Source organism: Zonotrichia leucophrys, chromosome Z, assembly GCF_028769735.1.
Source record: "Zonotrichia leucophrys gambelii isolate GWCS_2022_RI chromosome Z, RI_Zleu_2.0, whole genome shotgun sequence".
Taxonomy (NCBI): Eukaryota; Metazoa; Chordata; class Aves; order Passeriformes; family Passerellidae; genus Zonotrichia; species Zonotrichia leucophrys.
In genome coordinates, this window is record NC_088200.1 from 1,343,791 (window position 1) to 1,371,648 (window position 27,858).

A 27,858-nucleotide genomic window follows, 5' to 3' on the forward strand; every position below is an offset into this window, starting at 1 on the left:
CCCGCAGGAGGCGGTGGGACCCGCGGCCCCAGCGCGGAGACTGGCGCATGTCACAGCCCGCCTCGGCTCCGCTGCCCCCCGCCGCTGGCCGCCGCCACGTCCCGCCTGCCGGCCCCTTCATGCTCGGCGGACGACATGCCCGTTTTGTAGCCGGGGGCCCCTCCTCTCGTCCCGCATGTTCAGGACCAAACGCTCGGTGCTCGTCCGGCGGCTCTGGCGGAGCCGCGCGCCCGGCGGCGAGGAGGAGGAGGAGGCGGCGGCGGGCGAGCCCGGCGCGGCGGCGGCGGTGGCCGAGCCCCGGGCGCACTTGGGCGGGGGGCACGGGTGCTGCCCGGGCAAGGCGGGCCGCGGCGGGCGGGCGGCGGCGGGCGCGGAGGCGGAACTGAAGGCGCTGACCCACGCCGTGCTGAAGCGGCTGAAGGAGCGGCAGCTGGAGGGGCTGCTGCACGCCGTGGAGTCCCGCGGCGGGGCGCGGACCCCCTGCCTGCTGCTGCCCGCCAAGGCCGACTCGCGGCTGGGACAGCACTGGTACCCGCTGCCCGTGCTGCTGTGCAAGGTGTTCCGCTGGCCCGACCTCCGCCACTGCTCCGAAGTGAAGCGGCTATGTTGCTGTGAATCCTACGGCAAGGCTCACTCCGAGCTCGTCTGCTGCAACCCGCACCACCTCAGCCGGCTCTGCGAGCTAGGTACGGCGGCGGGCATGGCACGGCATGCGGGGGATGCGGGGGATGGAGGGGTCAGAGGTGTGCAGGGCTTGGAGGGATGTGGGAATACAGGGGAATGGCAGGCACACGGGGCTGCAGGGGATTCAGGGGTGCAGGGGCTGGAGGGCATGCGAGAGGTGGAGGGGATGCAGCGGCGCGGCGGCTGGAGGTGTGCAGGGGAGGGACGGGATACAGGGGTGCGGGGAATGGAGGGGATGGGGGTGCAGGGTATGGAGGGGATGGCAGAGTGCAAGGGAGGATCCCGGGGCTGGAGCTGTGCAGGGCTTGGAGGGGATGCGTGTATGGAGGGGATACAGGCATACGTGGATGCAGCCCCGCTCACCTCCCGGCCTACAAAACTTTTTTTTTCCCTTCTGGAGGAAAAAAATAAACCAAACCAAACCAAACCAAAACCGGCCCGCTACAAACAACCCAGAACACGCACAAAAACTTTCCCTTGCCGTGGTTTATGTACTGCCTTTTGCATTTAGGGGAGGGGGCGACGCCCCCACCTCGGGACCCCCTGCCCTCCCCCGGCGCTGCCTCCCCGCCGTCCCCGAGCGGTGCCGGGGGATTAAGGGCCGGGCGGCCCCGGCGCTGCCGCGGCTCCGCCGAGCCAAGGAGGCCCCGATCAGACAGCCCGAGCGGCAGATAGCAGGGAGACTGGCGCCAGACGGCCCCTTTTGTTTATCTGACAGCTAAATATCAAGGCAATCACCGCCTCGCTGCCCTGCCTCCAACCCCCAGAGCTAAGACAAACAGTTTTGCTAAAAGAATGCCACTGTTATCATAAGTTCCTATCTTTTTTCTTTTTTTCTTTTTTTTCTTTCTCATGGCTCTGCCTTTATTTTCTCTGTACTTCTCTAATTCCAGAGTCTCCCCCTCCACCCTACTCCAGATATCCAATGGATTTTCTCAAACCAACTGGTAAGTGGGCTTTTTTCAATGCAAGTGTAAGAGATAAAAAAATGGCATAACAGCCGCTTTATCGGGGAAACAGTCTCCTGCCTTTGTAATGCGTTTTGCTTTTGGGTTGCTTGTGTGCTTCTGTGCCTCCTGCTACCCCTGTAAGAATTAACATATAATTTATCTAAGCCACTCGGTGCACAAAGTAGGGTTTTAAAACTCTGGCAGTAAACTTCAGAATGGATTGCAGTGCAGTTCAGGCCTGTGCTGCTTGAGTCAGCCAGGAAAACCATAGGCTCCAGTTGGAAATGGCAGTGCTTCTGCAGCCCTGGGTGAATTTTTAGGGATTTAGGTTGGGATCCAGCACAGCATCTCCCTGATGCCTGAGAATCCCAGTGAACCTTGACAGATGGACTGGTTGGTTAGAAATATTTTTAAGTTTTATAGGAGCCTAATCCTACCTCATCAGGATGGGGGAAAAAAAATGGGAAAGAGTCTGAAAAGTTATTTTTTTAACCTTTTAAAAACTTGAGTTTCTTAGCACCACTGTGCATGCCTGTTGCTTGTAATTGAATGTCAGGGTGCCAGGGGAGAAGCCCATTTGAGGCTGGCACCGGCTCTCTTGCGGTTGTCTGCATAAACTCTTGGTTGGCAGCGAGCTCGCCGGGTGTGAGATAAATGAGGCTGGCAGGAGGAGGAGAGCCGGGGAGGAGAGTCGGAAGCGCGGGGAGCTCGGCAGGAGCAGCTCCTGGCTTCCCGAGGATTCGCGGCTCTGCAGTGAGTGGGCTGCAGCACCGTGGTCCCTGCGGTCGCGTCCCGCGGTCCTGGCACCGCTGCAGGGCGGCAAGGGGGGATGCTCAGATATTCCTGAAGGTTGTTTGGTTGGGGTTTTTCTGGCCAACAGAACGGTGTCTGAGAAGTTACCTCTCTGCACGGTCTCAGGGCTAAAAGAAACCCCATCCATGAGGCTGCTCTAGTTCGGTGGTGGGGTCTCATCCTGCCAGCTGCCTCCTCAGAGGCTGAACTGTCCTTATCCCCCTCTGCAAACTCCTTGGGAACACTAATGAGTCTTTTTTTTGCCTTTGGGAAATAAACAAAGCTGTTTAACAAACAATTGGGTTGCAAAGCATGAACTATCTTGCCTTGTTGTGAAAAATGCGGGAGATAAGGGCTCATGAATGAAAGAGGGACATAGGGAGCAGGTTCAGCATCCAGAGCATGTTCTGGGATGCAGAAGGGTTGTTCTGTAACAAACTCTGAGGGTCTGCTGGGTCATGAAGCTTTGTGGGTTACACATAATTTTGGCTGCATCCCTGCAGTGCTCCCCCAAAAGCTCCTATTTTTTTGCCTTTATGGCTTTTCTCTGCATTCATTGATGGTGCTGGCATGGGATGCAAAGGGGATTGGAGTTGCAGGAGAGAAGGGTTAAACTTGGTTTTGGTTTCCTGTAAAGATGTTAGGATAAAATCTATTAGCAGGACTTAAACATCCAATCTGCCTCTGCCAGGATCTCATTTTCAGTTAGCCGAATGATATATTTATTCATTAGCAAGTGTTGACATAAGGTAGCAAAATGTGTGTAAACAGAAAAGCCGCAGAACATGAATGTGCCATTTCGAAAGGAAAAGTTATTCCTATCGGCCAATAGGAAGTGATTAACGCTGCCCATCGGAAACACAGAAACGACTGGGTTACTCACCAAAAAGTCCTCCTTTTTTTTCCTTTTTGAAAGAAAAATGTGCTTGGCAGCTGAGCCCCAGCTAGCGGGGCTGTGACAGGCACCGGCGGAGCCTGCAAGTCTGTGGTGGCAGGTGGGTTCTGCAAGCTCAGGGTTTCTCAGCATTTCCTCTGCAGGGGCACTGAGGGTTTCCCGTCCCAGACTCTCTGCCACCTCCCGTGGCAGCTGCGTGTTGAGAACTGTGGGAAGGTGTGAGGATTTTTTACCTGGCTGGTGCCCATCAGCTGTATTCTCACCTGGGGCCTTGAGTGGGGACAGTCCCTGTGTTTAAGGCTCTGACAGTGGGAATGTGCATCCAGCAGGAAACTTCTGCTTTTCCATCAAGCATGATGGTGGTGGTGAAAGTAAAGTGTTTAGTGATATATCTTGTAAGTGCTTCATATGGAGAGACAGGCAGATAATAACCCTGGGCTTGTGTGGGCTCTGGCAGAGGTCACCAGATCAGAGAATCAAAATAAGTTTGTGTTGGAAGGGACCCTAAAGACCATCTAGTCCAAACCTCCTGCAATGAGCAGGAGCATCTTCAACTAGATCAGGTCACTCTGAGTCCCGTCCAGCCTGACCTTGAATGTTTCTGGTGTGAGGGATCTACCATCTCTCTGGGCAACCTGTGCCAGTGCCTCACCACTGCCATCATTAACCATTTCTCTCTTCAGTCTCATCTAAATCTCTCTTCTCTTTTTGTTTAAAACCCTTAACCAACGGGGATTAAGTCAGTTTCTCTGGAGGTGATGGAGGCTGAGACAGGCTACATTGCAGGCTGGAGGAAAGCAGGGATGGACAAGGAGCTGGGATTCTGCTGCAGGCGATGAAATGTCACATCAGGCTGTGTTGGTAGGATAGATCTGGTATTTGTGTACTTGTCACAGAACAGAAAGATCTGCCCTTGATGGCTGAGTTACCTGAGGGAAGGCTGTGGGTCAGCCTGGCTTGCTCATTCATAGATCCCAGACTGGTTGGGGTTGGAGTGACCTTAAAAGTCATCTCGCTCCAAGGCAGGGACACCTTCCACTAGAACAGGTTGCTCCAAGCCACCTCCAGCCTGGTCTTGGACACCTCCAGGGATGGGGAGGATTTTATCAAGGAGAGAACTTTCCTCACAGAGGATGTTGGCAGGGATGGATGATGGAGGTGTGTGGCACTCAGCATTCCTGATGTCCCTGCTGGAGCTTGCAGCTCTGCTGAAAGTGAGATGGATAGTGGTGCCCTCAAATAATCCAGGCAGATTTTTGACTGAGCTTTAAGTGGGACAAGGGGCTGCAAGTGGCTCCGTTGTGCTCTGGCATGACTGGACTTGGTGGTGCTGGTGTGTGAGAGTGCAGAAAACTTACGGGATGTCGCTGTGGGGCCGAATGCCCTGCTGTGGTGTCAGCTTTCGGGGGAGCTGGAGGTTTGGCAGCTCCCAGGAGCTATTTGACACCTTGCAAGGTTGGGCTGGTGGCCACAAGGAATAATTGTGTGTCTCCGCAATGGTTCCGTGCTGTGGGAAGGCAGAGCTGGGAGGAGATTGGTGTGCACCAGGCTGGACAAGTGTCTGGTCCTCGACCTCTCTGGTGCTGAGGGTAAAACCAGCCCAGTGTCCACTCCTAAGGAGAGCCCCAGCAGATCTGTGGGTGGTAGGGTGAGAGGGCAACAATGAATCCAGCCAGGCACAGGGCAGAAAACCCATGAGGGTTCTGCCTTTGGCTAATGCCACACCTGGCTCTCCTGGCTGGTCTAGAGCTGAGCTGCACCAGCCCTGAGTTTTGGAAAGAGAATTCCAGGGGTGATTCATGGATGGGGGGAATTGTCCTCTGGGTGATGGGACATAGGAAGGGAGCTGGGGAAGAAGTGTGGAAGCACATCACCCCATTGCTAGGCTTGTGTGTTTGGAGTTTGGCTTGGAGTCTGTCCTGCCTGATGTGGTAATAGAGAACCTGGTCATGTGTGATCTCTACAGCAAGACAGTGATGTCCCTTATCCCAGGAACTCCTCAGGGAGCTGCAGCTGCAGGCACAGGGAGCCCAGGGCAGGCAGAGGGGTCCAGCCTGTGTTCAGAAAGCATCTCTAGCTCAAGCAGTTGAAGCAGTCACAGGGGAATGGCGGGGAAATCTCCTGTCTGGATTAGAAAGAGTTAAAAAAGTAAAAACCCTATTCTTTAAAGCATAGAAAGCACGACAAAGCATTTAGAGAGCGTATCATATACAGTATTTCACAAGTAAGTCTATTTCCTGTCTCCCCTATTGTTTTCAGTTTGATTAAGTATATCCTGTTAAACTGTATATTCCTGTTAGGGCTTTTACTTTACTCTGATAAAATGAGGTTATGCAGACAGGAATTTCTTATTCACTGGTATTTCAGGGGTGGGATCTGGCAGAATTGCTTTATCAGTAGGGAGAAAATCTTCTCAGCTCTCCTTGTGATGGCCTTGCTTTAGGATACAGATGTGGCCGAAATGAGGGCATACAGAACCCAAATTTAGAGAAACCCAAAGTCCTTCAGGACCAGAAGTTTGCATGAACTTCTCAGGTCTTCTCAGGCTTGTTCTTCAGCTCAGGGTCCCACCTGGTAGCGACCAAAAAGATGGAGTTGTTCTGTAGGACCAAGAGATCAGTGTTGTTCTGATTTTTGTCACCTGGAAGAGCAGGCTGAGGGTAGAGGGGTCAAAACCTTGATCCTCCAGCATCTGCTGGAAATTGGGAGAAACCTCTGAAGGAGCATTGGGAGAAACCTCTAGAGGAGCAGCCAGTGTTACCCTGCCCTTTGGTGGTGCCCAGAGGAGTGGGTCCCATTGCCCAGGAGGTGGCAACGAGATCTGCCAGCTGCTGGTAGTGACAGAACTCGAGCAGGGCACCAAAACTCAGCCTGGTCACTGCAGAAGGGCAGCAATGAGATGTTTCCTTTCGGTTCCCATTTTGGTGAGTTACAGGTTTTGGCTAAACTGGGTGCACAAAGCCACGGTTTAAGCATTTTTGGAAGCTGGCTTGCATCAGAACGGCGACAACCTTGATCTCCTTAGCCGGTGACTTGTCCAGAGAGGTGGCAGCCAGCCTGTAATTTCTGCCAGTCTATAATCAGAGCTGGCTGGTGATGAAGCGCAGCCTTGACTGAGACAACGAGTTAGGGTGGATGCTTCTTGATGAACTACCGTCTCTGCACGGACAATTAGTAATCGCTTCCTGCTAAGCCCTTTGGAATGTGTGTTCTGCTTGGGGCGATGCTGGGAGCCTGCAAAGAACCACCTATATACTGACTTTTTTTTTTTTTTTTTTTCCCTTTCCTTCCTCTGCTTCAGCAGATTGTCCAGACTCTGTGCCTTCCTCCACTGAAACAGGGGGAACTAATTGTCTAGCCCCTGGGGGGCTCTCAGGTAAGACATCTCTTGCTGCCCTTGATCTTGGCCGTGGGGCGCGTTGGCTGGGGGTCCTGACAAAAGGCTGAGTGATGCTGGGGGAGTTTTGGGGATGCAATCACTGTGAAGTGTGTGCTCAGAGCAGGAGTTGGGTTTAATTTCAGTAGCAGCCGTGTACCTGTTGTGCAGAGGATGTGTTGAAATCCCAGACAAGGTTCTCCTTGCCTGAATGTGTCTGTACTTCCTTTGGATTCCAGCCTTATGCTCCATTCATTTTGGGCTAAGGCAAAAGAGGCAAAAGAACTGAGGCAGGGGAAGGCTAAGCAATGTTGGTTGACCATTCATTCAGGTGTGGGCAGAGGTGCAGTCCTACCTTAAAGAAGGATTTGGTGTCAAATCCTTGACTTGGTGGTGGGGGAATCTCTTGTCTCTGGGATGAGAGCCCTGCTCAGGTTTTGCTCCTGGTAAGGTCACCAGCATCCCACACCTGATGCACAAGACTCGTGGTGCCTGGGGAGGAAAGATGGCCTGTTTTTTATAGAGGATGTTGCAGAGAGAGTTGATGACGTTTTTGTACCCCTTCCTGATATATTCAGTGATTTCCATTGTTTTCCTATTTGCCATCTCCTTCAGTCTCCAGTTGCTGTTAGAGGATGGAGGCTTGTTAGGTACTTTCTCCACCCCGTTTGGAGTTTGTGTAGAGGCACAGAGCAGTTTGGGTTGGGAAGGACCTTTGAAGGTCACCCAGTCCAACTCCCAACCCCATTTCCAAGGTGTGATGTCTCCAGCACGTCATCTTCCACCCCAGACTGGCCACCTCAGTGTCTCTACCAGGATTAAAGTGTCTGAAACCATGTACCTGCAGGTACTGGCTGATGTTTGAAGGTGCTTGCCTTTGTGGGGATGTCTCCTTGATTTATGATTTATTCATCACCCTGAAACTGGAATTCGGAATGAGGTCGGCGGCGGCTGCACGCGCGTGCATCTGCCCCTGCCTCTCTCCAGGAATTGCGTTTGGTGTGGATGTGATGTCTTTAAGTGAGCCTTGTTTGTTTTTCTTTGGGTGTAATATATACCCTGTCTGTTATTTGAGAGGGGAGCATATTGTTTGTTCAAAGGCCCTAATGAGAATTAATCAAAAGAAGGGGGAGAGGGAACAGGAAAACTTGTTGCTGTTTGGGTTTTTTTTTTTTTAAAGGCAGAAGGATTTGCGTTTTTGAAAATTTTTTTACCATTGGAGCCTATAGCTTCAGGGAATTAAAAAATACACTGTAGAAAGAAAAAAGACAAGAAGCAAAACAACACAATAAGGATGTTGTTAGATCTTTTTTTTTTCTTTTTTTTTTTTCTTCCTTTTTCCTCCTGAAATACACCCTTTGCAGAGGGGAGGAGAGAGTTCAGTTCCACAGGATACCACATGAAATAAGCAAAAGAAGTACACACTTTTAAAAGGGAGTTTTCTATAAGGGTTAACCTATTGATAACATCTTGTCTGGCTGCTCTGCTCCCGAAGGGAAGGCAGGAGGTGGGGGCTTGGGCTGCAGGAAATAACATGGCTCGTTCCTGGTGCCTCCCAAAAGGCTGCGGGAAGGGGACCCCCCTAGCTCCTTAATTGAGCTTCTTCCCAAATGAAAGCACATTTCCACCTGAAAGTACATTTTTAACTTATTCTATTGCTATTATTTCATTGGATTTGGGTTTTTTTTTCCTTGTCTCCCTTATCAAAGGTCCCCCCCCCTCCCCAAGCCTGGAAACAGAACCTTTTTACGATCATTAACCACTCTTTTTTCCTCCCCAAATGTAATTGTAGCCATTTAGTTTAATGAGGAGCTGATAGGAGAGTTGACTCTTGAAGGGATATGGTTAGCTACCCAAGCCCTGAAACAAAGCCGAATGCCTCCACATGAAAGAGCATTTGTTTTGAATTTGCTCTGATTTACTGGCATCTCCCTTCCGCGCGCAGAAGTGCAGTGCTGAAAATTCCCAACTGGAGAGACCCAGTCAAGAAAGGAAAATAAACGCGCTTTGGAGCAATCCTCCAAAGCTCACTTTCTCCTCCTTTTTTCTCCTACCCCCTCCTGCATATTTTAGTTAGCACAAGAGTGTGTTTGAAGAGGGCTTTAATGAGTTATTGGCAGGGTACGTGGCCAGCACTTTGGCTTGGTCTTATCTGTGTTTGGGCAGATAGGGATGGGTGATGTTGGGTGGAGAATCCAGCATCCCTCCTCCCCTCCAGACCTGTACAGTGTTGGATTTGCAGCTCCTTGGCGAAAGGATGGCTTAAGAAAAGGGGAAAAAAAAAAGTAATTATTTTGCTAATTTGGAAACTGGAGCGGGTGTGTGAGGAAAAGGACATTACAGGTGGTTGGTGGTGGTGCTGGTGGGATCCTGCAGCACTGCAGCCTTTGGTCATTAGTGGGGTGTGGTGGGTGCTGGTGTAGCAGCAGCATCGGCAGCCCTGCTCTGATGTCTTAAAGAGCAGGATTTGGCAAGGAAGATCACTCTCAGCACTGAGAACTCGGGAATGAGGCCAGCCTGGGGTTCACGGCCACTCTGGCAGGGGAATGCATGGAGAGAGGATGGTGGCAAGGGGAGCATTGGAGGGGCTCAAAGTGGGCATCCTTGCAGCTCTCTGCGAGGAGCCTTTGGTGGGGAGGAGCCTCAGATCAGCCTCTGCTGGGCTGTCTGTGCTGGGGCTGCAGGCAGTTGTGCTGATGGATACCAGAGGCTCTGGAGGACGTGAGGCGGGGGAGCAGCGCGGCTGGGGCACGCACAGGGAGTGCTTCCCCCTTGTGATAACCACGCTGAGCTGCTCTTTCCCTCCCTCCCTCTTCCTTCTGTTCTCTTTGTGACCCAGGAATGCAATCCTGGTTAGTCCTTCACATCATGCTGGTGTCCCCTTCCCATCCCACCTCTGCTCTCTCTTCCCCAGCCATCCCGTTCTCTGCCTGATGACCTACCCCTCGCTTCGCCCGAGGCACTGGCTCTCACTTGTGTACTCTTGGCTTTATTTATTTTCTTATATCATCTTTATTTTTGTCGGTGGTCAGCCTGTGGGTAGGTCAGGACTCCTTGCTCACGGTTGCTCCCACTGACACGGCTGTGCTCAGGTATTGCCAGCCAGATCCCTTCTGTCCTCCGTGTGGTTAAAGAGCAAAAATATCCCATTGGGGATAAAAATAATTCCCGTAAATAGGAGACAGAGGGTGGTTTTCCTGTATTTTGAGCTGACTTGTTCTCAGCAGATGTGTTTGGTTGTGACTTCTTTCAAACAAGCAAAGCCATGGCTGGAGTGACTGAAGGTGGCTGGCCCGTGGTTTGGTGGCATCAGGTTGGTGGGAGCCAAATTCCTGTATGACCCATGGAGAAGCCTTGATCCAAGGGTAGAAGTGAGCTGGTGGGGTTGGTGCTGGATCTTCTGGCAAAGCAAAGCTCTCAAGAAGTCCAGATCTTGTCCTCAGAGAGGGAGAGCAAGTTGAGCTGGCTTGTGTCTCCGCCATATCCACTGCTTTTTTACAGAGGTTGCTCCTAAAATACCAAACCTGAGAGGTTATCCAGATTTTGGCCTAATTCTGCTGATTTGCCCAAACTCTGGAAGCACCTCAGGCTCTCCAAGAGGCAGCGGATGTTGAGTGATGGTGAATGGTGGGTGCTGGATCAAGGTTCTGCAAGCCTTGAGGCTGGGAAACCAACAAGGCTCTCCTGCAGCAGGCACAGACTCAGTTTCTCCCTCCCAACTCCACACCAAAAACGCAGGGAAAAACTTCCCCAGGCTGGAAGAGCATTGGCATCGTTCCCTCCTCTGGCTCTCTGTGCTGTGGGACCTTGTCTGGTTCAAGGGACCTCTTGGCTGATTGACATTTCATTCCAAAATTGCGGACAGGCCGGGAATGTTGCACTATGCCTCTGATCCCTGCTGGTATCTGCTCGACGGGGAAGAAGCACCTTGTCCAAATCCGGAGATATTTGCCCCCCAAAGCGGCTTCCCGTCGCTCTCCCCTTGCCCATGTAAACAGGATCCTGTGCTGTTTCTCTGCCAGAGCCCTGCCTGTGTTTTCCCGTTCCCCCTACTTCCACCTCCCTCCCCTACGGAGTTTATAACCTCCTGTGAAATGCCTTTATTTACAAATTGGCATCCTATTATAATCTGAAATTGAGACATCTTCCTGTGGAACTAGGATTGTATATTTGTCCCAGGGATAAACAATTGCTTGGGAATTTTTTTTTTCTTTAAGTCACTTATTTTTGGTTTATTTTTGAGCTTACGTCGTCTCGGTATTTTTTAATTCGCTTTGAGCGTCGCGGGGCGTCGCACCCTTTCCTTCCCAGCCTTGCTGGGAGACGTGACCCCCTGCTCCCTGCTTACCTAAAAGCCACAGTCCCGTCCTGGAAAGGACAAGGTTATCAGGGGTTAATGCCAGGATGACAGCACTGGAGCCTCTGGAGCAGAGCAGGCTGCCTGCCAGACTAGGAGCCTCCCGGCTCGCCTCGCACATCATCTGACCGTGGCCGACTGGGAGGAGGGAGCTGGTGCTTGGCACTGACCCCGGGCTCTTGGCTTGGCCACCCGCTCCGGTTCCTCCAAGCCCCATGAGGGCTTTTTTTTTTTTTTTTCTTTTTTTTAAGGGGGTTCTCACCCTGTGGGGACCCCCCCCGGGGACACAGCTGGGATCCTCCTCCCAGCTCCGGGCGTTTCGCCGATTAAAATCCTTCCAAAGCAAATAGAATCCATTTAATAATTACTTTTAAGTGCTCTAGAGCCTCTTGAGCCTTTCCTAGATACTCTTGTACAATGTGTTTTAAAAAAGAAATGATAGCAGAGGTGCTGCCCCCATTAGATAGTTTCAATCCATACCTGTACAGCTTCATTAAACCTATTTTTCAGACGCCAGTAGATTTTCCCAGTCAACGGCGCCTTTGGAAGAGCTGATGACAAAATGCAAAAGACCCCAGAATCAGCAAGTCCATCACAGTGGGGATGGTGGTGGGAACAGTGATGGGGTCACTTGTGTTTTAATCCCACAACATGGCGCTTTTTAGGGAAGAATGGGGCTAGGAAGGGGAATTTTGGAAGTTGAGTGTCAGTTCAAACTGCGCTCCGCTCGCAGTAGCTGTCCCGCTGAGCAACTTGATCACTGGGGACATTTAAAACTCGGTGGGACAAAAACACTCGTAGAAGAGCAGCCCCGGGCTGGCAGGGATGTGGCTGCATCGTTTCCATGCCCACTGTCTGCCAGCGGGTATCGCTTACACTAAAGGAACCAGTAACACTAGCCACGCGCATTTCCCTGCCATGGGCATGGGGGATGCCTGTTTCCAGCCATGGTGGCCAACACCCTAACCCTCCCTGCTGGCTGACAGCGGGGTGCAGCGCATTTTAGGGTGCCCAGGGGAGAGCTGAGTGTAGGAGCCGTGTCCCCAGCCCTCGCTGTGCTCCAGCAGGGTGGAGGGTGGGTGCCAACCCCTCTGCCGTCCCCCGCCGGCGTGAATGACCCACGCCGCAGCCTGGCCGCCTGCCTACTGTCACAAAGGAGCTTCCTTCCCAGTTTATTTTCAGCGCTGGGATATTATTAACCGCTGAGGCACAGTCTCTGTTCTAGCCACCCTCGCTTTTTGCCTAAATCGCTTTGTTTTCGCCCGCCGCCGGCGTGGCCGCGGTGCCGCCGGGGTACCGGCTGCGTCACGGCTGCTGTTGAGGAACAGAGGGCACGGAGGAGCCTGATCCTGCACGGGGCTCAGGGCAGGCGAGGCAAGGAGCTCGGCAGCTCACAGGATTTCCGCCTGCTGTCTTTGGATTAGCCCCTGGGTTTTTCTGGTTTTTTTTTTTTTTTTCCCTTCCTCTGTTCTTCAACTTCTTTTAATAAATGCAACATCTTGGGTGTTGCTGTCTGTCTCTTTCTCTACAAGTTATTTTACTTTATTTCTCTTTTTTTTTTTGGCCTTTTTCCTTCCATTTTCTTTTCCCATTTTCCCTCTTTTTTCTTCTGTTTTCCTTCACCTTCTTCGCCTTCTTTTTCTCCTTCTTTTTCTCCTCCTTCTTCTTCTTTTTATTCACCTTCTCCTACTTTTTCTTCTCTTTCTTCTCCTTCTTCTCGTTCTTTTTCTCCTTCTTCTCGTTCTTTTTCTCCTTCTTCTTTCTCCTTTTTCTTCTCCTCCTTCATTTTCTCTTTCTTCTCTTCTTCTCCTTTTTCTCTTTTCCTCTTTTACTTTTTTCCTTCTTTTTCTACTTGTTTTCTTTCTCCTTCCTGTTTTCCATCTTCTTTTTTCCCTTCTTCTTTTATTTTCCTTCTTAATGCAAGAGAAGAGCTTTTCTGGGCAAGCATTGCAGGGATTTTCCATCCCCATCCAGGCTTGGATCCCCTGTGCACAGACCTGCTGCCACCCGTCAGGGGGTCTTTGCCCATGGGCTCAAGCCATCAGTTCCAAAAACCTTTTTCCAGGGTATTTTTGGGCTGCTGGGAATGTGATGTGGTGCTTGCTAGAAGACAGCAAACTCTCATTTCTTTTTTCTTTTCTTTTTTTTTTTTTTTTTTCCTCCCCTGGTTTTTTCCCTCCCTTCTTTTGGGTTGCCATTTAAATGCATGATGATAACTTTCACCCTGTTAATTAACAGGAAACATTGGGACAAGACAGGAAATTACATCAGTCTTTTATGAGGAAAGAGCCAAGAAAAAAAATGCAAGAAAACATAGTTATTAGTGAAAGGAAAGAAAGTGCCAGGGGAGGGAAAAGAAAGAAAAAGAGAAGAAAGAAGGAAAAAACACCAACTCATAGGCCCTGCTTTTCCAGTGGAGGCTGCTCCAGTACTTGATTTTATTTTTATTATGTTGAAAAATATTTGACTAGCAGGGTCACCTTTGCTTGAGCACGACGGTCCAGCTTCCCGAGGAATTTTTTTTTATTTTATTTTCATGCTTTTTCTCAGCTTCCTTCCCCAAACTGTGAGGCCTAGGAAGCTCTTGGCCGGGAGACTAATTTTGGTTTGGCTGCTCAGCCCTTCAAATTGGTCCCCACCCAGTGTCATTATCTTGGTTTTAACTTGCAAGGGGAAAAAAAAAAACCCAAAAAAAAAAACCAACAAAAAAAAAACCACCCTGTAAGAGCTGGCTCAGCCCTTCTCTACCCTTTTAACCTCACTACACAAAAAAGATCCTTCTGGCTTCAGCCCTGCTGGTTGGGCTGTGCAGGCAGTGCTGGAGCACCGTGGGCTGGTTGCAGGAGGTCCTGGTGATGCTCTTGCTGATGCTCCCATGTGTGGGGAACAGTGCCAGGCTCCGTGGTCCTTCCTCATCCTCCCTCAGCCACCACCTGGGATCCCTGTTGGGGTGCGGGGTTTGGTGAGCCAGCTTCTGGCTCCTGTGACTTTTCCATGAGCGTGTGGAAAGGCAAATGTTGCCATTAAAGGAATAATTCAGTACTTCTTGGGCTCTTAACCCTAGTTGTAAATATGTATCTTAGAGATGTACGTAATAAGCGAGGCTGTATATGGTTAAATAATGAGCAAAATCTATTCAATCTCTGTGTGTAGGTTGAATATGTATGGAGATCATTTATTCCATGTATTATTTATATAATTATATAAGATACAGTCAACATATTATGTATATATTCTATAGATATATAGGTTCAATATATTCAATATATTCATTGTGTACTGAATGTGTTCCATATTTGTGTAGGATTCTATGTAATGCTTACACAAGTTAAAGAGATTTTGTTCATAGAAGCCAGAACTTCATCAACAAGAGGTGACTTTGTGGCTGTTAGGAAGGTGGTGGAAATTCAGACACCTGTCACTTTTGCAAGTGGAGAGGTTGGCTGTGCATCCAGTGATTTTTGGTGATGGAAGGCTGTGGGTCGAATTCATGGGTGATAAAGATTACCAGGTGTCACTGCTGAGGAGGAGCCCCCCTCCATGGTGGGTGATGCAAAATAATACCAGAGGAGCTGAGTGTTTGGTGTGCAAATTGAGGTTTTGAGTAGAAAAGCAGAAAAAATGGCAAAATAGTCAAGAAACTAAGCCATGGGATGAGGCTGTCAGTGACCTCGTGGCTGGGCTCCGGCAGCACCTTCCCAGGCAGAGCGGATGGAGTCAATAACTCCATAAAATCATTCTTTGAGCAGGAATCAAGTAACAGGAGTTTTATTTGGAAAAGGAGCTGGGAGCCTGAAGTTACATCACTGCGTTTGAACTGATGAATTCATTTTCTTTGGAAGCCAGTCTGAGACTTTTTAGCTCATGATAAGGAACAAACCCATAAATCATAAGCGGAGGCCTGTAGTTTTACTGTTCTTTGTCACAGCCAAGCATGGAAAATGTATCCTGGGTGTCAAGAGCATGAAGCCTTGGCTCACCTGAGAGTTGCACTGCAGTTATTTTCTGGAGAAGCTGGTGTGCTGCTGGGCTTGCCAAGCCCCAGATTCCCTGGGCTTTATCCCTGTGTGAGGATGCTCCTGCGTTTCAGTGATGCCCAAATCCTTTGGGCTTCAGCCCCATGGGAGGATGCTGCTGCATCCCAGTGATGCTCAGTTCCCATGGGCTTTGTCCCTGTGGGAGGATGCTGCTGGGTGCTGGTAACACCCCAAGTCCCCTGACTTTTCTACCCATAGGAGGATGCTGGTGGTTGTTGTGACACCCCAAATCCCCCAAATTTATGCCCATGGGAGGATGCTGCTGGGTGCTGGTGACACCCCAAATCTCCTGAGTTTTGTGCCTGTGGGAGGATGCTTCTGGCTGTTGGTGATGCCACCTTGGTCCCAGCAGGTCCCCTCTCAGGACTTTGCCACCAGAACTGGGGTGAGATGAGCCACGAGGAATTTTGGGGCTTTTTCTTAACCTGTGTGCTGCCGACCTGCCCCGTTTTATGGCCCGGGGCAAACCTCTGCTGGCCTCTGTCTGCGGGAAGGGGGTGCCAGCTCCGCCGGAGCGCCGGGAGGGTTAATTACTTAATGAATATAATATTCTCTATAATTGCTGCGCGTTATTAATCCAGAGCAAAGTGAGAGGCGAGGGGAGGGGTGTGTGTGTGCGTGTGCATGGCCAGGCTTGTGAACTCCTTCCCAATGCCATCCGTCCTGTCTGTCCATCCCTTGATTGCCCCCTGCCCGGGCTGGGGCTGGTGCTGTCCGTGTGTCCGTCTGTCCGTCCATCCCTGGGCGGGGATGTACATATTCCATGTACGGCGTGCTCCGCCGCCTGCTCTTAGGAATAGGCGTGATTAGATTATGAAGGCAGACAGAAGTAATGATTAACTTTTTCAGTCTGCCTGCTGTCTCCAGTCTGGCGCTGGGTGTTTTTTTTTCCCCCTAAGTAGGCCCTGGCCCCGCGTCGACAGGGTATTAGGTTGTAAAGAAAGCCAGGAGGAATGAAGGCAAGGGAGGGAGGGGAAAGGGGAGGGAGGGAGCCTTTTCCATCGGATCCGGGACTGGAATTTATTGGCAGGAATGCAGTAAATGCTCCAAATGCCAGCCCAGCTAAACAGTTTTCATAATTGTTACGGAGCGGGGCACGACAAACGTGAAAAGGACTTTTGTTCCTATTCTGCTTTTTCCATGGTTTTACATCCCTGTGAGGGAGATGCTGCTCTGGGAAAAGTTGCTGGGAGACGTGGTTTTTTTATTTTTTTTATTTTTTTGGTGTGGGGAGAAACATATATTTACGTCTGTTTTCAGTCTTTAGGGGAGAATTCTGGGTCAGTGTGCTGCAGGGAGAGGGTTGGGGTTTTTTTCAGTGCTGGAATAAGAGCAGCAGTGATGCTGAGTTGTGTGTGTGTGTAATGCAGTTGGGGAGGGAAAAAAATCCTAACACACATCTGTGTATTGGGTATCCATTTGGAAATCCTAGACTGCTCTACTTCAGTTTTTATTAAGGCCTTAACAAGGTTTTTAATGTGTAGCCCACATGTTGTCGGTGGAGAGCGGTGGCTTTCCTGGGGGATGTATCCCTGCCCTCCCCAGGGCATCCCGTGGTGCTGGATGACCTTTCCTGCCTTGCATCAGTGAAGCTTGCTTTATTTTTCACTGCAAAAGCTTTTTAAGGTCATCCTCTAACCCCCAGCTGCATTAGGGGGGCTGGTACCCCATGGCTGGCAGTGGCCTCTGGTGGCACCAGCATCCGTGGTGTGATTTATCCCAGAAGGGAGAAGGGCAGGATGCTGCCACAGGAGCCTCCAGCACAGCCAGAGCCGGGAGAGAGATTCTTGGCAAGCTCGTCCCCAGGTCTGATTTGCATTGCAGTAAAGTCAGGAGCCCTTTGTGTGCTGGTTTCTCTTTCTCAGAAGGTTTCTGGCTGGGATCTGGGTTGGGTTTGGGTGGGGAAGAGGTGTGTCCTGCTAGCTGAGGCTGCAGCATGGAGGAGGTGGCTGCTCCTCTCTGGGACCAGCCCTGAGTCACCTGGAGCTCCCAGGGCAGCATCTCACGAGCTGTGCTCTCCAGACAGCTCTCTTGGCTGATTTGTTACAAAAGTGAGATTATTTCGGGTTGCCTCAAGGAAGAGGGGAGAAGGTTGGAGAGTGCACAGCGCAGTGGAACACCTGCACCACCTCCCACCAGCACAGAACAGCAACAAAACAGGATTTCTGGGGGGTTTCAACACGGATCTGTGTGCCCCTGTGACCCCTTGGATGGCCCGGGAGTCCCAAAAACCCCATGGATTTTGTTGGTTCTGGAAGGGTCTCAGCCCTTGCTGCATCCCTTTGTCCCACCCAACCGTCAAGCTGGAGCTTGGGGAAGGGATTCCCGTCCTACTGCTTTTTTGAAACAAGGGAAAAGCTTTCCCACACCTTTGAGGGGGGCAGGAGGAGAGGCAGATAAAGAAGGTTCTTTAAATTAAAACTTCAAAAATAATTAGGCTGACTGTATACTAAACAACAGCAAAGAGGCCCATTTACTGTAAATATTATGAATGGATTTGGCTGGCTTCTTCATCCCCACCCTTCCTCTAAGGCTTTTCTCTGAGCTGAGTCGAAATTCGGCCTTCAGACAGCACGGTACTCTATAATTTGCATGGCTGATGAGGCCTGAAGCCTGGTACGGAGGAAACTGGAGTCAGCTGGCTCCTCTAACCACTGGAGACAGGCAGACAGGCATTTTTGGTGTGTGCCTGCATATTTTCCCCCCCCGCCCCACCACCTTGTAGCTCCAGCCTTGCCTGGCTTTTGAGGAGAATGGTCACAAGAAAAGGGCTCTTCTCTTCTGGAGTCGTTTTTAGCCGTGGTAATTGATTAATCACCGTAATTAGACAGTAGCAGTGACTAATAGGATGTTTATGAATCAAATTTCTGGTTTGGTGGACTCCATGAACTCGGCAGTTTCACTCAAGTTCTTTCTCTGCCATCCTGTAAATGCAGGGGACATGCATCACCCCATAATTTCTAATACGTTTTTTAATATTTTTGGACATTACTCCTGGTCCAGCCTTGCCATCCGCCATAGTGGTGTTTGCTCTTGAGCCCCTGTAAGTCTGCAACAACATGCTTGCAGGGCTTCTTTTCTTTTCTTTTCTTTTCTTCTCTTTTCTTTTCTTTTCTTTTCTTTTCTTTTCTTTTCTTTTCTTTTCTTTTCTTTTCTTTTCTTTTCTTTTCTTTTCTTTTCTTTTCTTTTCTTTTCTTTTCTTTTCTTTTCTTTTCTTTTCTTTTCTTTTCTTTTCTTTTCTTTTCTTTTCTTTTCTTTTCTTTTCTTTTCTTTCTCACAGCAGAAACTTTCACCCTACCTGGCACTAAAAAACACCCCAAACTATTTACTCCCAGGCACCCTGAAATTTTCTCTTGGGGAGAAATAGGAGAAAAATTAGGGGTAAAATAGGAGAAAAAATAGGGAAAAAATGGAGAAAAATGGCAAAAATACGGGAAAAAGTAGGGAAAAATTGGGAAAAAATAGGAGAAAAAACCAGGGAAAAATTTGGAGGAAAAGTGGGAAAATTTGGAAAAATATTGGAGAAAAATAGAAGAAAATTAGGAAAAAATGGCAAAAATTCCTTTTCTTTTCTCTCATCTCATCTCATCTCATCTCATCTCATCTCATCTCATCTCATCTCATCTCATCTCATCTCATCTTTCTCTCTTTCTCTCTTTCTCTTTCTTTCCTTGCCTCTTTCCTTCCTTCTTTCCTTCTTTCTCACTTTCATGTTCTTGCTGAATTAACCCCAGAAGGGTCAGGGCTGGGCTCCAGGCTGGGGCAGGGCTGACTCAGGGCACCCCAAGCTGGGCTGGGAAGCTGAGGGGATGTCCTCAGGGGTGAATCATCCCTACCCTCCATCTCACCTGCCCTCCTGTGTGTCCTGATTTCACAAGGGGGGTTCCCAGCTGTGGGGAAGGCGGTGGCAAGTTTTGTTTGGGTCACCTGGGGACGGAGCAAAGCCCTCCCAAACTTTCAGGTCACACTTAATGCAAACCTGAACCAAAAGCACAAGAAAAATGGGGAAATATGAGACTCCTTCCCCTCATGGGTTCTGCCATATTTTATCCTGCTTGACCTCATCAGGCTCAATCTTAGTAAACATCAGCAAATTGAAATCTTGCGGTGAAACTTAACATTTATTTTCGTGCAAGGTTGACTGATTTTGCAAGGAACAAGGAGCCATTTGAGTGATTGATTGGACAACTTGCTAATAAATTAAAAAAGTAATCTTAAGGCTCTTTAGCCTGCATGACTACCGTATATGCTGAGCAATAAGAGCCGTCTAATTAGACACAGACACAAATTTATGGTCTAGCCTGTCAATCCGGGGATTAAGGGCTGCATAAGTACCTACTGACACGATGGGCTGTAATGGCTCCTGAAGAGATGTTATGGTCTATCATGTCAATAATCCGCAGATTAAAGGCTCCCTAAGTAGGTGTTGATGTGATGGACTGTCTCAGCTCTTGGGGCTCTTCTGCTGGGAGCCTGAGGGACCCCACGCTGCCATCCCTGCCGAGGGTGAGGGTTTATTTCTCCTGCAAGAAATGGGAGTTTAGCACAGCACCATGCTGGAAATTAGGCTTTCAGGAGCCGTCCCAGCCATCAAAAGCAGGGGCTCCTGGTGGAGGGGAAGCTGTCTGGCCCTTGTGTGCTGGGAGGTACAAAAGGTTTGGGGCAAACACGGCTGTGGGTGGAGTCCCCAGGCTGCCCACAAACTCTGTTAAAGGCACAAAGCCCCTTTTCTGCAGCAGGATATATCCTTTAATGTGGATTTATCCTTTAATTTAGATTTTTTTTCCCTTTTGCTTAATGTACCTGGAAATCTGGCTTTTAGGTATTTTTCATTGTTTTGTTCATTTGTTTGTTTGTCTCTTTGGTGGTTTTGGGTGTTTTTTTAGTTTTGTTCTGTTTTCACCCTGTAAGTCACTTGAGAGACTAGAAAGAAAATGGGATTACCCTTTTGGGTGCCCATTTTTTCTTGGTTTTGGTGAGCACACTATGTTCTGTGTTCTCCTCACCTTGATGTAATGCCTTTCACTTCTCAGCTGAGGGGTCAGGCCCTTGTTTTTCCTGAGATCCTACAACATCAGCACTTGCCAGTAACAGAGGGGTAAGACTGCCACAGGGGAAGTGCTGAGGACCCTCCAGAAGAGCATTTAAAGCTCTGGGTTTTGTGTCTCGGTCTCCTGCACGTCGGGGAGCAGGGGAAGCTGAGGGCCAGGGCCCTGTCCCGGACACACAGATGCCACCTGAGGTCAGCCAGGGGGGATTATCGGGCGCGAGACGCGCTGAGCTCGCTCTCAGCCTCAGCCCCGGCCCGGCCAGACACGTTGTGCTGACACCAGCCCAGCCAATTTTTTTTTTAAGCACGAATGCCCTCCGTGTGTGCTGGTGGATAAAGGAGGAAGGACTCTGTGTGTGTGCATCTGCTCCTTGGCAGTGCCCAGGGCATTTATTTTCCAGCACAAAGCTGTGTCCTGGAAAGCCAGGGCAGGGCTCTCTGCAGGCCTCTCCAGCAGCACAAGGAGCTGGAGCTGCTGGAGGGAATCCAGGGCAGGCCATGGAGATGCTGCCAGGGCTGGAGCCCCTCTGCTCTGGAGCCAGCCTGGCACAGCTGGGGCTGCTCAGCTGCACCAGAGAAGCTCCAGGGACACCTGAGAGCCCCTGCCAGGGCCTGCAGGGGCTCCAGCAGAGCTGCACAGCCCCTGGGGACAAGGCAGGCAGGGACAGCACCCAGGCAATGGCTCCCAGGGCCAGAGGGCAGGGACAGATTTTGGCCCATTGGGAATGAGGAATTGCTGGCTGGGAGGGTGGGCAGGCCCTGGCCCAGGGTGCCCAGAGCAGCTGTGGCTGCCCCTGGATCCCTGGCAGTGTCCCAGGCCAGGCTGGATGGGGCTTGGAGCAGCCTGTGCTAGCAAAAGTTGTCCCTGCCCATGGCAGGGGGTGAAACAAGAGGATCTTTAAGGTCCCTTCGAACCAAAACTCTTTTTGAAAGTGAGAGGACTTTTGTCAGCAGTTCAGGGTAAATGCTACCATGGTGAATATTGTGCCAGGGTTGATGTTTGATGGGAAATCCAGACCCAAGAATGAGGGAGAGGAGGGGGTGAGATGGTGAGAACTTTAGGAAGAGCATGAGAAGATGCTCAGGACCAAAACTGGTTTTTGGAAAAATAAATGTATATGTACATATATTACAAAAAGTGTACATACATGGTTCTGAATACTTCTACATTTGGATAGTTTAATTTGCCTCTAAACCTGATGTCGTTGATGAAAGGTCCAATGACAGGCATTTAAAATCCTCATCAGTAAGGTCATTTTATTCCTCTTTTCAGCTTTGAGTTGTTGCCACAGATACTGGTGATAATTTTGACACCCTTGATGTGGTCAGCTGGAGCAATGCTGGTGGGTCAGATAGCTCAGTGTGTGCTAAACTTGCTCTTTTCTTTCAAGGTTGGTTGACTACAGGAAAACCTTTAGCTGAAAAAAACAGAACAAAACTCAAAGATCCCCAGTCTAGCTCCCCTTTACATCCGTGAACCTGGCATTGGGACAAGGCTGAGATCTGAAGGACAACACAGATCTAAAACACCCCCAGGACAGGAGCTGTGCTGTTTTAGTATATTATTATTATTATTTCTTTAAATTCAATTTTTCTAAAATGCTTTGGTTCTCAGTGAATTAAAAATAGAGAACTTCTTCCTCCCAAACTCCTAATAAAACAGCTGGAGCTTGGAAACAAAAAGTAAAGTATGGATGACATGCTTTCATCAAATTAAAACTCACCATGTGATGGAGAGAAAAGCCACACCAGAAATTTCCAAGCAAGGGGAGATGTGATTCCTTCTGCCATAGCTTGGAAATGTGATTCTTTCTGCCATAGCTTGGGAGAGCCAAGTGTGGGACTTGACAAATTTAGGTGTTTCTGTGGTGTGAACGTCCCATACCCACCGTTGTGGGTATGTCCTTAAATGTGGATTTGTCCTTTACTTTACCCACTGTTGTTTCTGCAGCTGTCAGTTTTTTGGGGGGGTATTGCTTTGGGATCCCATCCTGCTGGATTTTGAAGCATTTTCAGCAGGATCCTGCCCTGAGCCCACAGACAGCATTTCTCCCCATTGTGGAGAAATCCTGACTTTTATTGGCCTTTATTGGGAGAGTTCAGGCAGGACCTGATGGTTTTGGAGGTCAAGGCAAGTGATGGGGAACCTCACAGCCTCTTGTGCTTATTGGGGAGTTGAGACTTACCTGGGATGATGCTTTTATGGAGGACAATGGATGCATTGGCAAAACTGGGGCGGCCCCTCAGGGAAATCCAGGAAGGTGTAAAAAATATGGGAAAAAAAAGGAAAGAGTTTTCCATTGGGGATGGGATATGGTGTAATATCAGGGAAATCCAGGAAGGTGTAAAAAATATGGGAAAACAAAGGAAAGAGTTTTCCATTGGGGATGGGATATGGTCTGATATCAGGGGAATCCAGGAAGGTGTAAAAAATATGGGAAAAAAAAGGAAAGAGTTTTCCATTGGGGATGGGATATGGTCTGATATCAGGGGAATCCAGGAAGGTGTAAAAAATATGGGAAAAAAAAGGAAAGAGTTTTCCATTGGGGATGGGATATGGTGTAATATGGCTGTGCTGGAGCATCACTGGTGATGAACCATCAGCACCAGAATGACAAAGATGTTACCCCGGGGGTTTTGGGGCACTGCCTTGGTTTCTCCCCTCTGTGAGGGGCCAATGTGAGTGGCTGTGCTCTGCAGACCTGGCTGTGAGTGATCAACACAACCAATTCCCCAGATTCCTCAGGGCACACTCACTTTATTTTCAGTTGTTCCTATACTATTATTTTCTCACAATGAGCTTGCACAACGCGCCGGGGGGAGCCTGCTGGAGCCCCAAGGCAGGCTGTGATGGAAACCATGGAAAATCCTAACAACCCAGCGATAGCAGCAAATGGAGGGACCCTTAATAACGAAATAATGGCGCAGATGTTTACAGCATTAAACATTATCATTGTTTGCTGGGACATGGGAACGCTCCCAGTTTGCTGGGAGTTTTCCAGGCATTTAGGATGGGATGTGTTTGCACCGAGGAGCTCGTAAAAACGATGCTTTTAACTCAAAACAGGCATCCCAAAGGGTTTGCAGCCGCCTATGGGCTGTGGCACACGGGGACGTGTTGGGGAGGATGTGGCTGTGAGTTTTCCTGGGATCTGGGGTTTTGTGTGAGGTTGCAGAAGGCAGAGAAGGCAGTTTGGATGGTGGGTGCCTGCCATGACCCCAGGTTGCACGGGGTGAGCCCGGCAGGGTGGTTTTGAGCTTAATTCTTCTGTTTGCTTCGTTTGCACAGATCCGTGATTATTGCCACCAAAAAAAGCCTTTTGGGGAAAAAAAAAAAAAGAAAAAAAAAGGAGTCTGTCACTGTAGGAAGCATCTCTTGAGTCACTTTTTCCTTCTCTCCTGCCACCTCCTCTCCTGCCAGAGTGATGCCTCTGGTGGCTTTTCCCACCCCTTTTCCTGGCGGATGCCAGCGCCAGGGAGGAGGGTGGGAGCAGGGGGGCTCCTCTGGGGTCCCACGGCTGCAGAAAGCAGCTTTGGGGTGGCTGGCAGGGAGGCCTGAGCCTGTTTGTCCCAGCTGAGCCCTTGTATTCTCATGGATTTCTGACTAGACATGCAGTCAACAGCTGAAGCCCGCAAACGGAAGAGGCTCTGGCATATTTATCCTCTGTGCTGGCATCAGCTCCTTAAAAAAAACTCCAACATCCCGGATTACCTAAGATTCGTCCTTGAGGTCTGGTCACCCCATGTAATTCAGAAACCTAGTGGGATTCATTCATGAACTCCCAGCCCTCCATAAAGGTCCGTTCATTCATCGCCAAGGCAGTTTTCTATTTTTTCTTTTTTTTTTTTTTAATTATTGGTAGGTTTGGGTTTTTTTTTTTTATTTTCCCTAAATGCTCTAGCAATTAAATAGCTCTCTGTAAGCAGCAGTGAACTAGTTGTTACATGGCCTTCGCTAATGCAAGCACAAGCACTGGGTGAAAAAGTTATTTTTTCCCCCCTGCCACCTCCTAAAAGGAATGGTTTAATGTTTGAATCAATAAAAACATGTAGGAATTTCAGTAGGGGTACAATGGCTCAAAAATTTCCCCAGCTGCTTTGAAACAAAACCCAAAAGGCTCTGAACATCACTGGCAGTCTGATAGTGAGGAGGGAGGTAGTGGGTGGTTAACAGAGATCCCCCTTTGGATTGAGGAGCATCCTTCCCCTGGATCCAGAACAACCCTCCCAGATTCTTCCCTCTCCCAGGCAGGGGATGGAAACTCCATCTTGGGGGTGTTTCCTGCCCCTCTGGATGCACTTCAGCATGGATGGCATCCCGTCTGTGGTAGTGGGGAGGAAATAACCCAAACTGCCCTCCCTGCCCCTCCTGAGCCCCAGGTTTCAGCAGGACATAAAATTACCCACAACAGAGTCTTGTGAGGCACCAAAAAAGGGAGTGGAAGGACAAACTGGGGTGCACCTCGACAGATGCTGTCCCAGGGACCACCCCAGCATGACCAGAACCCCCATCCCTGGTTTAACCTGGGAATGAGGGTCCCTATTTTGAGACATCCACAGTCAGGCCCATTTTTAGTAGCTGCCTCCAGCAACTGGAGAAATATTTCCCCCACTGGGATAGAAATGAGGAAATTAAAAGTGTGTGGCTGGGCTTTTTTTTTTTTTTTTTTTTTTTTTGTCTCTCTTAAAAGCACAGCGCAGGGCTTGAACGAGATGGGAGGAAAACTGGGAAAATGGGCTTATGGACAGCAAAAACCAGAGAGAGCAGGCAGCCATGGGCAGGGAGGGGTTGGAGGGGGCTGCAGGAAGAGCTTTTGGCTGCTGGGTCACCCACCATCCCAGCTCCACCAGCTTCTCTCATAGTTCAGGGGATTATTTTGGTAGCGCTCACTAACTCGCATTCCCAGTTTGTTTTTTTTTTTTTTTAAATACTATTATAGAGATGAATAGTTCCCAGGTCTTAACATGCCTGCTGAGGCTGGGAGGAATTACCCGGCGAGCAGCGCCAGGCTGCTCGGGATCCTCCTCAGGAAAAGGGGCTTTCTCACATTTTTTCCCTCCCCCTGCCTTGCTTTTTCCTCCTACATCATTGCCGTGCTGCGTGGGGTAATTATGGGAAAGGGAGTTGAGAGAAGGGCTGCACAAATGAATTTCTGCCTTTTTTTTTTGCAAGTTTTTAGGACTTTTTCCTTAACCTGTGTGAGATTTTTTCATTCTCTCTGTCTTTTGGTGCTTCCCAGAGGTTAGGGGGCATTTTCTGTCCCCATACTGCCCATCACCCAGGCCCTGCAGGCAGGGAAAAGCCCCACACACCAGAGCAGTCCAGTTCTCATCCCCTCTGGTCCCATGGGATGGCTTTCAGTGTGGTTTTCTTAGCAGCAGCTCAGTTTTTTCAGTGTCTGTGCGCAGTACATTGTCATTTATGGGAATAAATCCATCGTTCAGTAGGTGAGAATCGGGAGGTCCAGGTGTTTGGTGGCACAAGCATCTCACCTCTCCTGCTGGCACTGGAGGTGGTCCTGGTGCTGGTTTGGGTGAGGGTGGCTGTGTCATTGGAACTGTAAATCCAGCCAGAACTAGGCACTGAAGTGACAGAGGAGTGCCATTTCCAAGTTCTGAGTTCTGAGTTCCAAACCTGGAAATGTATTTTGGAAGTAGTGGATGCACCGTGGACGTTGATGTATGCGTGGAGAGGATCGTGGAGATGTGGGCAGGCAGGGTCCTGCTGGTTCTGCATCACTTTTGGCTCCTTCATTCCCTTGTTGCTAAATCCCTCCTTTTTCTTTCGCCCCTGCAGATTCTCAAGTTCTTCAGGAGCCAGGGGATAGGTCACACTGGTGTGTGGTGGCATACTGGGAAGAGAAGACACGCGTGGGTCGGCTGTACTCTGTCCAAGAGCCCTCCCTGGACATCTTCTATGATCTACCTCAGGGGAATGGTTTCTGCCTCGGGCAGCTCAACTCGGACAACAAGAGCCAGCTGGTGCAGAAGGTGCGCAGCAAGATCGGCTACGGCATCCAGCTCACCAAGGAAGTGGACGGCGTGTGGGTGTACAACCGCAGCAGTTACCCCATCTTCATCAAGTCGGCCACACTGGACAACCCCGACTCCAGGACGTTGCTGGTTCACAAAGTGTTCCCAGGGTTCTCCATCAAGGCTTTCGACTACGAGAAGGCGTACACCTTGCAGAGACCCAACGACCACGAGTTCACGCAGCAGCCGTGGACGGGATTCACCGTGCAGATCAGCTTTGTGAAGGGCTGGGGCCAGTGCTACACCAGACAGTTCATCAGCAGTTGCCCCTGCTGGTTGGAGGTTATTTTCAACAACCGATGACTCGAGACAGAGTGAACTCATGACATCTATACTACTTTGCTGCTATTACTTCCTTCTGAGTGCTTGCTTTTCATGCAGACTTTATTTTTGTTGGTTTTTTTTGTTTCGTTTTTGTTTTTGTTGTTCGCCCTTCTTCGTTTTGAGAAATAGCTTATGAAAGATGATTTTTTTGTTGTTGTTGTTTGTTTTTTTTGTTGTTGTTGTTTTTGCCTTTGGGGTATTTTGATAAATATATCTATTTTTTAAAAGTGTGAATGACCAATAACTCTCAGAAGGGCGAGAGAAGGGTGCAGTTGGGGATAGATCACATGAGATAATTACTTCACGCCTCTCAAAAAGGATTATCCAATGGGGATCGATGGATTTGAAAGCCACTAGCTCTATGTTACAGCTCCTTCCTTTGGACAGCACAAGGAGATGACTGTGTTTCTGTAGGCACCACCTTCCTTCCCAGTGACGGCGACACCGAGACCCTTCCCCAGCAGTGCTGACCCCGCGTTGCCGCCGAAGGATGGTGCAGAAACCTTCCCAGACAGGTCTTTTACCGACCTCCCGTGTTTCTCTTGTTGCTGGGTTCGTGTCTTGTCACTGTGTTCGTTGTTCCACTGCTTTTTCTATGTTTGTTATGATCGTGGATTGATGTAAAGGGGAGAGAACAACAGTGGAGGGGACTCCGGGCATGGCCCGCTCTTTGATCATTTGAGCTGAGATGAGAAGTGACAGAATTCTAAACCTAAAAAAAAAAAACAAACCAATTTAGAAATTACAACTAAAGAAAAACAAGTGGGGAAAAACAAGAGAAAAAGTGTTCACAACAGTCGGTGTGTCATAACCTGCTAAGATCAGGTTATCCAGGTACCATCTTATCTGGAAATGCAGTTGTGCTTTCATTTCTTCTTGAATTCATACACGAGTATGATACTTTTACACTGTTCTTAGCTCAATGAGCATGTTTAGACCTTAACATAAGCTATTTTTCTAAATATAAAGGTTTAATTTGAACAAGAGAGCATTCTTCTTGGAACTTTAGCATTGTAGTGCTTTGGAAAAACACCCACACAAAAGAAAGGACTCCTTAAAAAAACCCTGAGATTTATTAAAGAAAAAAAATGTATTTTATGTTATATATAAATATATTATTACTTGTAAATATAAAGACGTTTTATAAGCATCATTATTTATGTATTGTGCAATGTGTATAAACGAGAAAAAAGTAAGAAAGATGCACTTTGCTTTAATATAAATGCAGATAACAAATGCCAAATTAAAAAAAAAAAAAAAGAGAACACAAGATTGGTGTTTTTTCTATGGGTGTTATCATCCAGCTGAATGTTTCTTTTTCTAAAGGAGTCTATGTTCCATTAAAAAATAAAAATGTACA

At 49.1% G+C, this 27,858-nt stretch overlaps 1 protein-coding gene across 2 annotated transcripts; it reads left to right on the plus strand.

Moving 5' to 3' along the window:
- The first annotated feature begins 100 nt into the window (after positions 1-100).
- On the plus strand, positions 101-27,858 carry SMAD7 (SMAD family member 7). Of its 2 annotated transcripts, none has more exons than XM_064735512.1 (4): positions 101-686; positions 1,578-1,631; positions 6,623-6,697; positions 25,939-27,858. In XM_064735512.1, exons 1-4 carry the CDS (start codon positions 176-178, stop codon positions 26,475-26,477), a joined length of 1,179 nt encoding a protein of 392 aa, XP_064591582.1. In that variant the 5' UTR covers positions 101-175; the 3' UTR covers positions 26,478-27,858. The 2 variants fall into 2 exon arrangements, with proteins under 2 accessions (XP_064591582.1, XP_064591584.1); XM_064735514.1 differs by having other exon boundaries at positions 6,626-6,697.